Source organism: Clytia hemisphaerica, unplaced genomic scaffold (assembly GCF_902728285.1).
Source record: "Clytia hemisphaerica strain Z4C2 unplaced genomic scaffold, Clytia hemisphaerica genome assembly, whole genome shotgun sequence".
Classification (NCBI taxonomy): Eukaryota; Metazoa; Cnidaria; class Hydrozoa; order Leptothecata; family Clytiidae; genus Clytia; species Clytia hemisphaerica.
In genome coordinates, this window is record NW_027103907.1 from 207,725 (window position 1) to 221,453 (window position 13,729).

Here is a 13,729-nt window from a genome sequence, read left to right on the forward strand (position 1 = left end):
TAATCCTTTGGGGCCTTAAAGTAAGTGAGCCGTGATGGCTGTAAACTCTGCGCGTCTTCCTTATATTTACTATCCCTACGGACGATAGGATCGTCTAGATTTGCCTCGGCTTAGATACGGCGGATCGAATCTATCGTTTTCTTTGTTTTAACTCGGCTCAGTTTATCATGCCAATACTTTCAAGAGTCTTATCTCTAGTCCCTTAAACTTAACCCCATAGCTGTTGACCAAACATGAAAAATCGCTCCCGGGTGGGCTTGAACCACCAACCTTTCGGTTAACAGCCGAACGCGCTAACCAATTGCGCCACGGAAGCTGTACTGAGATGAAAAGTTAATCCATAAATATAAAAAATATGGCAGTGTCGTTTTACAAATCAATAATCTTTTTTTCTTATACTAGCAAGTAGCTGTCGCTATGAATGCCCCGCCGATAGCAGATATTAGCCCAGAGGAACTTAGTCATGAATAGAGCAAGGGAATCATAATCAGACTATAAATTGGTGAAATGAGTCTTCATAAAAAGTGCTCAATGTTACTAGAGCTGTTTAAAGTTAAGAAGCACGAGCCGATGCGGTTAAAATTTTCTCAGTAAGATCCATACATACGAACAAAGTTTCAATCCAAAAAAAACATGTTTAATCTACCCTTTCTGATGCAAAGTGACTTAAATTAAAACCATTACAGGTTTCGCAACATATTAAGAACTAGAATGATATCAAAGTTGATTTTCTTCAATCACAAGATAAAAATCTAATAAAAATCCCTTTTGAAAACCCAAACATAAGAATGTGTACTGTGAAACTGAAAGTGCTTCCGTTTCATAAAGAATATACATAATGCAGATTAAAAGGTGAATTTGAAAATGAAATTGAATATAATTTCAGTCATTTCATTTGAAATTTAAAAAGTAAGTAACTTTGGACTGGTGGCATACTGTAGATATAATTTATTTGTATCAAAGGTTACTGAAAATTATCTGAAAAACTTTAACAATCTTTATACGTGTTTCTGTAAAAAGTTTTCAGTTAGAATAAAATTTCTTCATGGTTACTAAAGATATGAATTTGATAGTTGCTCTCAAAATTGCCAGGGGAATTTTCAGATAACGTGTCCTGTTGTAACCACCGTCAACATGGTTAAAAACTTTTCACTTCACAGGTAGGTACAACATTGTGTTTGTATTTTATTGGACGTCTGGTTCTAAAAAGTCAAGAAGTTTGTTCAGATTTGATTTGAGCAAAGTATACTCCTGCGTTCAACATCAATACGGTACAATGTGCCGTGGGGGTATTAGTAGAGAGAGTGTTCGAGTCTGTTCATAATATGAGGCTGAAAATCTTCGGCGTACATTACATATCGAAGTACCGTTCTGACACAGTGACATAAACAGCATTTTCAAAGTTTGCTTTTTAAGCTTCAATATTGGCGTAAAGAATTATTCACAAAATGCATCAAATACTTCATAATCCATCGTTTTCGGCTTTTTTCCGCTTCTGTTTACATTTTTCTACTCGCTGCTTCCCATGCACAACCATTTTTTTTGCTGTTAGTCATAGTATATTTTCATTGGCATGTCTCACTCACTAAACCTTTTGTAAGAAACTCGATGTTGGTACCAGTTTTTGGCACGTTTTGGCGCAAGGCTTACTCTTTGAAAAATTACTTTCGGCGCATGCAATATCCATATAATTATAGGGTACTCTGGGTTTTGTCTTTCCACCAAAAATTTAAATTTAATTTCCTTCAAAATGAAATCACTATATAGGTAAACAATATGAATTAACGGTCAATTTCCCTTTTGTCTATGCCTTTATAATATCAGCAGGGTTTCGTTAGAGCAGCGCATAACACTCTGTCTGTGTGTGTGTGTGTAACAAACTGTCATTGAAGATGTCCATCGTCCATTCTGACAATTGTATAAGGTTTGATCTAATATCAGTAGTTTGATAGTTATTCATTCAGTAGCAAACAATGTCCCTCAAGTAAATCCAGTTGAGCAACTACGTTAAAAAGATATTAACCAAGCAAAAATAAAATCTTGTGTGCTGTTTGTTGTTTGTGAAAGCTTTTAGCTGTGTGGACTGGCAGTGCAGACGGGAAGCTACCTTCTCTGTCCGTGCATAGCTAGGAAATCAATACAAGTAGCAGCAAAAGAGATATCGCGCGCGAACATTTTTTAACCGCGCGCAGCCCGCTCAGAATCGGACGAAACATGAATATGAATATGAATATTTTTCTGGCGAGCAGGTCCGCTACGTGAAGCAACAAAAGCCCCTGCGGGGCAATCATCTGAAAATCTTTTTTATCTGTTTAATTCTCTTTCTTTCAGAAATTACAAAAATTTTGTGTTGTTTTGTCTGAGGTTACCTGGCTTACCCTAGATAAAAATTATAATAGAGCTTACATTCAGCTTATACACTACCAACCAAATGCCAAATTTGACATTCTTTGTTAATGAAATCTTCTTATTAAATTATCACGGGCTTATCACATAAGTCATTTATTTAAACACAAGATTAAGGAAGTTTTGACTTCATTACAGTATACTTTGTAGTTTTATGAAACCATGTCTACTCTAGCGTCACAGAGTCTTCAGCCACAATTAACATTTTGTAGTTGAAAATGGAAATGATAGGTGAAATTGATTTATTGTATTTTTATGAACAAAATATGTTGAAAAAAAGGGATATAAGCCTAGGTAGTGTCGTAAAAGCACAAATATAGAAAAGCCAATCCTTCGTAGGGTACCTTTTTGGGGGAATTTGGGAAAAAATTGGAAATTTTTTCAGCTCCATTCAAGGTCGTTTACGCAAATTTTGGCAACAGTTTCAAAAAAAAGAAGATTATCCCACTCCCCGTCGGTCGGCAAGGGTCCCCGGCAAGAGTAGTATCCCCTGGGAGATAGGTGCTACTAATTGAAGCCTAGACACAGTCTTTTTCCTGACAAGGAGTTAAAAAGTAAGAGATACCAAATCTCTTTCGTCAGAACATTAATTTCAGTTTGCTTTTCCTTATGCCTCGAAAACTAGCTTTTCATATCCTCTAAACTAGTACTGTCAAAAGGTTTTCGTGTATTCATAGTATTCTTTCGACCTTTGTGCTAACTGCTAAGATTATTAAATTTGAGTAATACAGTGCGTTGGTACAATAATATGCATTGCAAAGCGAAAATCTGCCTACGATTTCTTTTACTTCAAAAGCTTTTTGTGTACACGTTTTTTTTTTATAAGGAACCTTACCTTTGCTCTGAGCCTGGAGTTCCTTATTTTTACAGAGAATTTCAGCCTCAAAGTTCCTTATCGAGTTCCTTATTTACATAGCTGCTAAGTTTGGATTCGCAAAAATTGGATTCCTTAAAACTGGTTTTCTTATTCTCAGCCTGAGCAGTTCCTTAACAATTCCTTATTTTTTGGACCATTTTCTGCCTCGAGTTCCTTATAATTGTGTTCCTTATAAAAAAAATGTGTATTTCATTGCAGCTGTTTTCATATTTTTCATACGCGCTAAAAAGTGCGTAGGTAGAACTGTTTAAGTCGTGAAATAGATTTTTATTGTCAAATATAATTATCGAACGATCAACTATGAAATAAGAGAGGAAAGCAGTAGTTATGTTGAGGGTTGGTTTTATGCTGTGTGAACTAGGATGAGAAGCTTGTATTTTTATGTCGTTTTATTGGTTTCGGAAATTTTTTGAAGTGGTCTAAGGTCTAAGTATAAATTTCAGTTTTTGCTTCTTTTTTGATAGGGTTATCTGTATTACACTTTTTTTTCTAAGAATATCAACGTTTTTTTGAAGCCTTCGGACGTTCTTAAAATCCTAGAAGTCTTCTTAAAATGTCCTTTTTTAGCATTTTGTGAGTACTATTTGTGATTACATATTTGATAATTTCCGAAGGAATTGGGTGCAAAGCTTTGCAATGTTTTTAACTTGTTCTTAATAATTTGATCATCGAAGCTTCTTATAGTTTCTTATTATAAAAAACGTGCATTTTAGTGGGTAAAAAATCACGTACAGTATTGAATTTGCACATGCGTAACAATGCATGAAATCGTGATCGTCATCGTGTCGATGACGAAACTGTTATATTGTAATATGATTGTTCTTTGGTTTGTAATTGATGTATTAGACTATATTAGGCGATAAGTGTGGCTAACATATTTCGGTTTTTAATGTTTGTCTTATTAGGGCTATTAGGGTTGTTACGTACAATGTTTTGCTAGCGGTTCCTCGTGTTTTCGAACACATCTCTCATATCATCTTTACAAGCCTATATTGAGACATTGAAAGATGCTTTGCACCTTAGCAAAATTATATCATAGCCCGTATAAAAAACACCAGTCTGGAAGCCTTTTGTTTCTTTTCATATTTTGAGCTTGCGTTGAGAAATTGGTTTGTTTTGCTCACTTTTTAATCGTGTGGTTAAATCTTAAATCAATCTCAAGAGGAGTATTTGGTAACGTGATCAAAATCTGAGCAAATCGATTTTCATCTTTTGATATAACAAAGGAAATAATCTTCCATGGGTTTTTTATAAGGACTATGATCATATCCATGGAAAAAATATCTTACTCTTACTTACTTTACTTCTCAGATTCGACTCCTGGGTCTTAATTGTTATGTTTTGAGATTTTAAAACTCTTCATATAAACTTTTTGACGCTTTAACCCATTAAATTTCATAATTCTGTAACTTCAATTTTTCTTTGATTAAAAATCCGCCTGCGTACACACCCCAACTAAGAAAAGAATGCCCATCTCAACTTAGGTTCTTATTTGGGTAGAGTAAAAAAGTTAGGGTGATATTCTACAATCTGCGTTGAAATATATTGAGAATTTCTGTCATTTTGATCTTCGAAAATTAAAGTTCGGACGAGAAAGTCACTTTTTGGCTATTCTGTTGAATGTAGTCGAATATTGTCATGGTGGATTTATGATCTACCATTTTATAACTATTGCTACAATAACCAACTCTATATATAGCCATCTTATTCAGCATTTAATTGGGATTTAATTATACGATGCTTAGTGAATGAATTTAAAACACTTCTATGTTTGAGCTTGTACAGTGAAGAGCTGCAAAGCTTAACGATCGTATCGAGAAAGAATGTAGACGTATTGGTTTTGTACGGGAACGAGGAACGTTGCCCGTGAGTCGTTTGAGAGATGGTCTTTGTATTGAGCTATGATGAAGCTACAGGCATCTCTCGACATTCTTAATCGATCGTTCGTTCAATGGTCTTGAAGACAAAAACATTGTATTTGAAAATGTATTCAATCTCTAATTGTTGTGTTTTAATTACTGAAGAAGTCGCTAATTGCATCTAATGTTAGTTTATGCTTGTGCCTTAAATTCTACAATGCCCAAAAGGCTCTCCCCTTCTTCTAGCGTTGGGTTCCAGATTCGATCCCAAATACAAATTTATTGTTATCAGAGAGACAGTTTCCCTTGTCCCTGTGACAATATTCCAATTTGGGAGGGTTTTATAGACTTCCAGGCTAAATTCTGAGCCTCGTTAGACCATTCTTGAACCTTTGGATCCTCAGATCCTTATGATCCTCAAATCCAAAGGTCCCTAAGTCGTAAGTCCAGCGTTAAAACTCTACCCTTCCAACCTAAGTTAGAGCACTTCCGTATCGTTTGTGATTGTATGGTTTAGTTAGAATTTCCCTTTTTCTCAAATATTATGACCTCGATTGTAGGTCGAGACCTACTGGTATGTCATGTACATGACTATAAAGATCAAGCAACCTCATATGATGCCAATTATCACTTAATAGGTCAAATGGATCTCAATTTTCACATATCTTATTTCTAGATAAAATTATACAACATGTACATTCATGCTACACTTCTTTTCGTGTTTTGCTACTTGGCATTGCAAACGACAAACATTAAAGCTCATAATCATGAAGGAATGCACATGAATAATAACACCTTGAATCATACTATAGGCCACAACCATACTATGGGCCATAATCATACTATGGGTCACAACCACACTATGGGCAACAACTACACTATAGGCCATAACCACACTATGGGTCACAACCATACTATGGGCCACAACCACACTATGGGCCATAATCATACAATGGGTCATAACCATACAATGGGCCATAATCACACTATGGGCCACAATCATACAATGGGCCATAATCACACTAATCCAGGGCACAACCACACAGATCATGGTACGGGGCATGGAGGAGCGGGTCACGAAAACACGGAACATGCTGGTCACGAAACAGGACATAACGTAAGTAATAAATATAAATTTGAATCTAAAACTTACTTCTAAAAAGATTCAATTAGAGTGTTTTTCTAAGAGAAGGCAAATGGACAGGTAAGGGGTGTAGTATATACGTTGGCAAAGCCGCGTACTGTTTTTAGATTTTCCCGACACTATCGGGCTTACATTTTCCTATCAAGTTCGTATTTTCCCAGATTCCTATTAAGTGGCTTTATAAGTTGTTCATAGACATATTCTAACTCTAAGACTCGCGAATTAATCTCATTTTGTTCTTAAATAGACCCTTAAACACACCCTTGTTTCACAGATCAGCTGGGACCCCGACCCCACCGGAAAAATTTAGCAAAAATTTCGTACCCGGTGGAAAATTACCCTTGAAGTACCTTTGAAGAATTTTTGAAGTCCCTTTGAATTTTCAGCTCCACTGGGAAAATGACTTTGATTTCGTCATCACTCGAAATTCCATGTTTAAAATTTGCACTCCAAAAACATCCCCACTGGATTTTTACATCAATACAAAAGAATTTCTATCCCTCTTGGGATTTCAATAGGGATTTTTATCCCCACTGAGGAAAAAGGTTTCACTGGGGCAGTGAGACAGGGGTTGTTTAAATTTTGGTCAGATTACCTTTTCATATTCTTACACTGTTCTTATCGTATGTATTATTCTTATTCCATAGATGTTCTTCGTAACAACAGAATCATTGACATTGTTCTTCAAAGAATGGACTTCTGAGGACAAAAAGGGTTAGTTGTTTTTTTTCCTACCAAAATTTCTCTAAGGGTCGGCAGAAACCCCCCCTAGTAAAATTCTTAAGTTCGAAAAAAATTGTAACTACAACCCCCGGTGTGATACCCTTTTGGAGACGGAAGAATGGCTAAAATGATTTCAAACAACCTCTGATATTTCAAAGATTTTATCGTGAATAGTAAAACAAGTGTAAAACAGTAAAAACCTAGAATTACAATAATTAACAGAGTGTTTCCAGAACTGTTTCGGTTTTTGCCATAACCAAGACAACACAAGAATTTCCCGATGTAAAGTGTGCGTGATTAAGCCTGTACATATGGTTTTATCTGTTCATCTTTGGTCCAGAGTTGCTTGAACAAATATACTGGGTAGAGTTTCAAGTCGTAAATGGCCTGCTCTGGTCCTTAAAGTTGTTGCTATGTATGAATCTAAAGGCGTTTAAGATAACGTTTGCTTCAATCTCCAATATCTATTATTTTTGTTTAGATCTGACTGGAATGGCTGTTGCTCTTGCTATAATTGCATGGTTTTATGAAGCAATGAAAGTTTTCAAGCAATATATCACAAAGAAGCAACTTATCGCCAAAGCAGGTGGCAAATCGTAAGTAAATCACTTTATAAAGCTTACCAACAAGTGACTTAATGGACGATGCTGAAACAAAAAAAATCTTTAGCCAATGAAGTATCTAGCTGATAGTCGAAAGATTTGCCCTTTCTTTATTTCCAAATGGCACATTTCAAAAACCTGATAGTAAAACCAGTAAATGTTATCATTTCAATCCAGTATTTGTGTTAACCACCCACTATGTCTGTGGCACTTCCTTTTAAGGTATAATTTCTAATTGTAAAATTTCCCTTTTAGACTTGATTATGGTACAAAGTCAAGCGGGTAAGTTGATAATTTTAAGTTTTGATCTCAGATTTTAATTTTGTCAAGCAAGAAAGTTGTAAGTAAGTAATCACAGTACTAATTATTGAAGTTGAATCCGTTGAATCATGAATTTTGCCCCTTTATATATTACAATATAAGTGAATACATTCGCTTTCGTGCTGTCTTCTGATCAGCGACCAGAACAGTTAGAAACCCAACGGATCCGGCGTGACTCAAACTCTCAACCATGCCATTCGTAGGCATTTGCTCAACCATTGAGCTACGGGTCCACGTGGAACCCGAAGACTCGGTAGAGCTGGAAGTGAATTCTTGTCTACTGACTTGACAGTATTCTAATCTAATTGTAACTACGGCTAAATGAGTACTATTTTTTCATTTTTTTTTTGAAGTTACTGCATAATCTATATACCGGGTGACCCACGAAAAAGTTCGGACCTTTCTCGGCGTCTTGAGGCCGAACAAATGTCCCAAAGTGCTCGGAGTTTTGGTATTCAAAAAGTAGATATCCTAACTTAAAATTTGAGCTATCACTTTTTAAATTTGACCGACTAGTTCTCTACTTATGACCTTTTAAACTCAAAATTCACTTTTCGGAAAGTGTAAAAAACACGTAAAAAAGAGGTATTAAATTAATGCAATCAATTAGAAAATCTCTTATAAATTGACTTATTTAACGAGTTTTATGACATTAATAATTATTAAAAACACCTTTGAAAGTAGTTTTGCTTTAAAACAAGACTAGTTTTTATCAAAATTGGCACTTTCAAGGAATTTTTTCAAAAACTGTATATCAAAAACGTCTAAAAATACCTAATTTGATACCCCTTTTTTACCTGTTTTTTACACTTTCCGAAAAGTGAATTTTGAGTTTAAAAGCTCATAACTAGGGAACTTGTGCAACAAATTTAAAAAGTAATGGCTCAGATTTTAAGTTAGGATATCTACTTTCTAAATAATAAAACTCCAAGCACTTTGGGACATTTGTTCGGCCTCAAGACGCCGAGAAACATCCGAACTTTTTCGTGGGTCACCCGGTACTTCAATCTTTAATAGTTTTTCACAGTGTTTAATGTGCTTAGCTTGACATGAGAATATGTGCTCTCTATCTCCGATTAGTTGAGTAGTTATATGATTGACACATCCGCAATAAAAGTGTTACAGTCCGTCACCACAGGTTAAATTTCGGACAAAGCTAAGGTGTGGTGTTCACGACTGACACAAAACGTTGTTTCAACGTTCATCTAACGTTATATGGACGTTGTGAATATTAGAAAAACGTTGAGACGACGTTGTGTGTCAGTTGGGTTTCACAGTCTTTAACTCTAAGAATTATCATCTCCTTTTCATTTTCAGAACATGCTGGAAGATCGGTCTCCATCTACTGCAAACGTTTCTTCACATTGTTCACATCTTCATCGGATATATGCTCATGTTGGGCTTTATGACGTACAACACTTATCTTTGTGTCGCCATCATGGTCGGTTTTGCAATAGGATACCTGTGTTTCGGTTGGATTTTACCGGCATATCTAATAATCGGGGAACATGATACTTGCTGCTCTTAGAGAATATATAAACAAAAAACACTAAAACGGCCTAGGGGAAGCATGCATAAAATGTTAGAATTATACAGTACGAGGTTGAGTAACTATACTACAGTTTAACGATTTACGAGTGTTTTGAAAAATGATCAAACCGAATTTTAAGTATCCCTGGATGTGACCTGCACCTCCGATTATTGATCCTTTTGATTTTCGGTGTTGGAGGTAAAATTAGCAAGAAATGGTGATAATCAGCCTCTCCTACAACGGGCTTTAAAGAGCCTTCCGGTCATTAGGGATAAAAATCGCATAGTCACGGTTCATTTCCACATAACCTTTTCAAGTGAGGAGTTTATAACTTTCAATTTATGGATTTATCCAGAAAATTGACCCATACAATCATGCCATGTCATGTTAAACTGGTTTCAATTATAATTTTAATATCAATTATCACGAATTTATTTTTATTTGATAATTTCACACCAAAACTTTATCACGAATTTTGTAAGTAGTATTATAATATTTTTTCCTTTAATAAATTTTCTAAAATATTTTAAAAATGCCTTTAAGAAACTTTGAATTGTAAATTAAATTTTAATTTACATATTGGTCCATGTTGCAATTTCAACTTCGGTATTTCGACTTCACCTATTAGAAATTTACGTGAAGTATTCAAGCCAAGTAGCTTAACCATTAATACAAGATTATATACGTGTGAATTTTACTTACTTATTAGGTTTGATAGATTTTATGGAGCTTTTATAGTTGGCGTCACAGTTTCAATCTCTCAATTTTCCAATAAAAGGTTAAAACGTTAAACTAGAAATTGACACGTCTGGTATCGTCTGCCTGATATCAGATAACGTAAGTCGTTACAACGTCCCCAAGTGAAGAGATTTGGAAAAGAGGCATTAAAGATTCAAACTTGTTTTTTTAGGTGCCAATCAAAAAATTCATATTTGAAAAACCAATAAATTGTTTGAACGAATTTTTCTCAAAACAAGAATTATGATTCTCAAATCAATCGTCCGTAATGATTTACCGTACTAACTACCCAGGGGCTGAAGTTCGAAGAATGGACCCTACGTGGGACTCGTTTTGTTTTTAAGTGACCCTGAATGGGTCTGAAATTCCATATAATTCCAAACTTTTCCATATAATATTTTCCAAATCCCCCAAAAAGGTACCCTACGAGGGACTGATTTTTCTATTTTGGTGTTTTTGCGACTCTACATGGAACTCACGGAGGTGAAAAAAGGTCCCCTGACCAGCGGCACATCCCTGTGCCCCTTTTTGCTAAAGCCCCCCTCCCCCCGGACTGACTAATGTCAAACGTGGAACCTTACTGCCACTCATATAAATAAGATAAAGTTAACGTAAATTTAGATTTAACGTAATGGTTTTGAAGCTCATACCAAATCATATTCACAAACAGAAGATATCAGTTTAAAGTCTATTCACGATAAGTGTGCACTCTCTTTTCATTCACTATAACTAGATTATCGAACGTCATCACTGTTTTTGGGGTCAATCACTTATTAACTTTGTACCATAACTTTATATTGAATAAATATTTTAGTGAAATTTCTTCACAGTGATGACCCCCTAAGATCAAAGAATCTCTCAAGTGAAAATGATAGTTATAGCACTTCTCTACAAGATCTTCATCTTTTTCTTCTTCATTTTCATCTTCGTTTTTAGAAATTTTTGAAAGACTTTTTTATTTCAAATTGTTCCACTCACACATATCTTTCCAACGACACCGAATTCATAAAGATTGAAGAATTCCTTTAAAGGTTATAGGTAAAAGAAAAAAGAGTGCACAATTATCGTGAACAGACTTTAGTTGTCTTTATTTGAACGAGCAAATTCCAAAATCATTCACACTTACGTTGCAAAACAATGAGTATAATCATGATCGATCATAGTCTGATGAACAATCTCCAGATGGATGACTGTCACCACGATGGTGATCCGACTAAAGACACACAGGTACGAGTAAGCGCCAAAACGCACCATTTTCAGATTTTCATCACGTCACTTTTTAAACTAGTGTAAATTCAAGATAAACTCAGAAAAGTGTGATGACAAGCCAGACACCCCCTCCTCACAGACCCGGTAGAATTTTTTCAGCTAATTGGGGTAAAAATAACGGACTGAAACACAGTGGGGATTGATATTTCCATATTTTTTATGGTGGGGAATAATCTAAATTCCATTGTTTTATTCCCGTGTTTTCTTATGTCTTGGGATTTGAACTCCATTGTTTTCGAGGCAGAAAATTCATGAAAAAATAGCCCGATGATTTGCAGTGGGGATTGGTTTATTTGTTTATGTGTGGGAAGAAAAGAATAATTTTCCGATTTTTGGCCAATTTTTCCGTGGAAAAGGGTACCATTGGTTCTGTGAAAAGGGGATCCGGTTATTATCCACATAACAGAAAATTCTGTCAGATTCCCATTAGTGGCTGTTGCTTCATACCTTCGTGCTCTTTAGGGAATTTTTAGCTCAAAATCAGATAAAAGTGAAATGAAAACGTTTTCTTAATATTTTATTACGTAAACCATTAATTTGATTTTATCTGATACTTAAAATGAGAGGGTGGTTTTCTTCGAGGGTTGCTATCTCGGTCATATAAAGATTATGTTTTGACGTACCTTATATAAATGTCATTTAAAATCAGTATCAAAATCTTTTTTCATTCACTTTTTAAATGAATGATGATGAATATGGATGCCTGAGGTTTCTACATATCGAATTCTTTTTAAAGAATTTAGATTCTACATTTTAAAAGTTAAAGATACCGAAAGTTCGATTGATTTGGAATGCAGTACTGAAATTGCAAGTACATCAAACTGCACAATGAAGTGGTTAGTTTTGACCTGAGAAGAATCCAATGCATCTGGGTGGGTGTTTTTAATTCGACAATCGAATTTGGTCAACTCTCAAAAAAATTTCTAAAATTAAATTTAGAACACGTCTGACAGTGATTCAAGATGGCCGATGATAGAATTGTTTGTTTTGATTCGTTTTGATTCGTGTAACGAATTTGATTGGTTAAAATCAAATTATGTCACAATCGCGAGAAGATTTGTTTCCGTGTGTCCTTAGCCTTAATATTTTAGCTTTTTTCTTTAGATAATTGGTGACCATTTGTTTAGATCCTCCATCTTTCCAAGAATAGCAGCATAGGTGTTCGTAAAATTTCATGACACTCCCTTTTAATCTCTAATATAATAAAATAAATTTTAATCATGCAAATCACAGCCGTGAAAAGCACAGGTCAAAATCATATATTGACGCTGTGCCGACAAATCAATATTCTCAGGGTAGCAAATCACAGCTAGTACTGTCTTCATACCATTTGAAATATACAAAAAGTCCGCCTAGCCCTCCTCCCGTTAATTTCATGAATGACCATCCGTCCATTTTACCATGCCATTGTCATATAAAAAAAAGTTCGAGAAAGAGACGGGGCGATGTCAAATGAAAAGGGAATGGAAGCTGAGTTTAATGTACACGTTTTTTATAAGAACAAACTACATAAGAACATAAGGCTTCAATGGCTAAAATGCTTAAGAACAAGTTAAGAACATTTTTAGGCTTGAAACTCAAAAAAGTGAAGAGCATCCTCAGGCTTCAAAAATTTTGGATGTTCTTATAAAAAGAAACGTATGCTGTTAATGAATGACTCAGCGCCGCGATGCTATAGGTTTACATTTCTATTCTAGGTTAGAAAAATCAAGAGAGTATTTACAAATAAAGACATCCGGGGGTACTACTCTTGCCGATTGACGGGGGTGCTCCACTGAGGTTCGAAAAATGGACCTTACGTGGGACTCGTTTTTTCAAAGATTTTACCGAAATTTGCGAAAAAAGTGACCCTAAATGGGACTGTAATTCCAAAATTTTCTACTTTTTCCCCAATTTTTTCAAAAAAGGCACCCTACGAGGGAGTGATTTTTGGTGTTCTTGAAACCCTACCTGGGACTCGTTAAGGTTAAAAAGGGTACCCTGACCAGCGGCGCATCCCCGTAACCCATTTTGCCCTATAACCCCCCCCCCCGGGTAAAGACATCGACATTGCTTCTCAAGAATTGCTATTTCCTTAGGAATAACGCTAAAACTTTCTCATCACTTCGAAGCTTAGGATGAATGTTCCTTTCATTGAGAAATTGAAGGTTACTCAAAGCTATTCTCAAAGTCATCTTTTCCAAACCCTTAAATATATTTAAAGGATTTCCTAAGATTTTAGACAATTGAATCTCGTACAAAATAATCAAGTACAAAAGT

The 13,729-nt window shown here is 35.3% G+C and overlaps 1 protein-coding gene and 1 non-coding gene across 2 annotated transcripts; one reads left to right on the forward strand and one right to left on the reverse strand.

The window, feature by feature from the left end:
• Positions 1–242: 242 nt before the first annotated feature.
• Positions 243–316, reverse strand: Trnan-guu (transfer RNA asparagine (anticodon GUU)). The gene has a single exon. It is a non-coding gene; the product is annotated as a tRNA-Asn (tRNA).
• A 5,506-nt stretch (positions 317–5,822) lies between these two features.
• LOC136809035 (high affinity copper uptake protein 1-like) lies at positions 5,823–9,963 on the forward strand. Its single transcript, XM_067065610.1, has 5 exons — positions 5,823–6,259; positions 6,934–7,000; positions 7,491–7,605; positions 7,867–7,893; positions 9,250–9,963. The coding sequence occupies exons 1-5, from the start codon at positions 5,834–5,836 to the stop codon at positions 9,458–9,460; spliced, it is 846 nt and encodes a 281-aa protein (XP_066921711.1). The 5' UTR covers positions 5,823–5,833; the 3' UTR covers positions 9,461–9,963.
• The last annotated feature ends 3,766 nt before the right edge of the window (positions 9,964–13,729 follow it).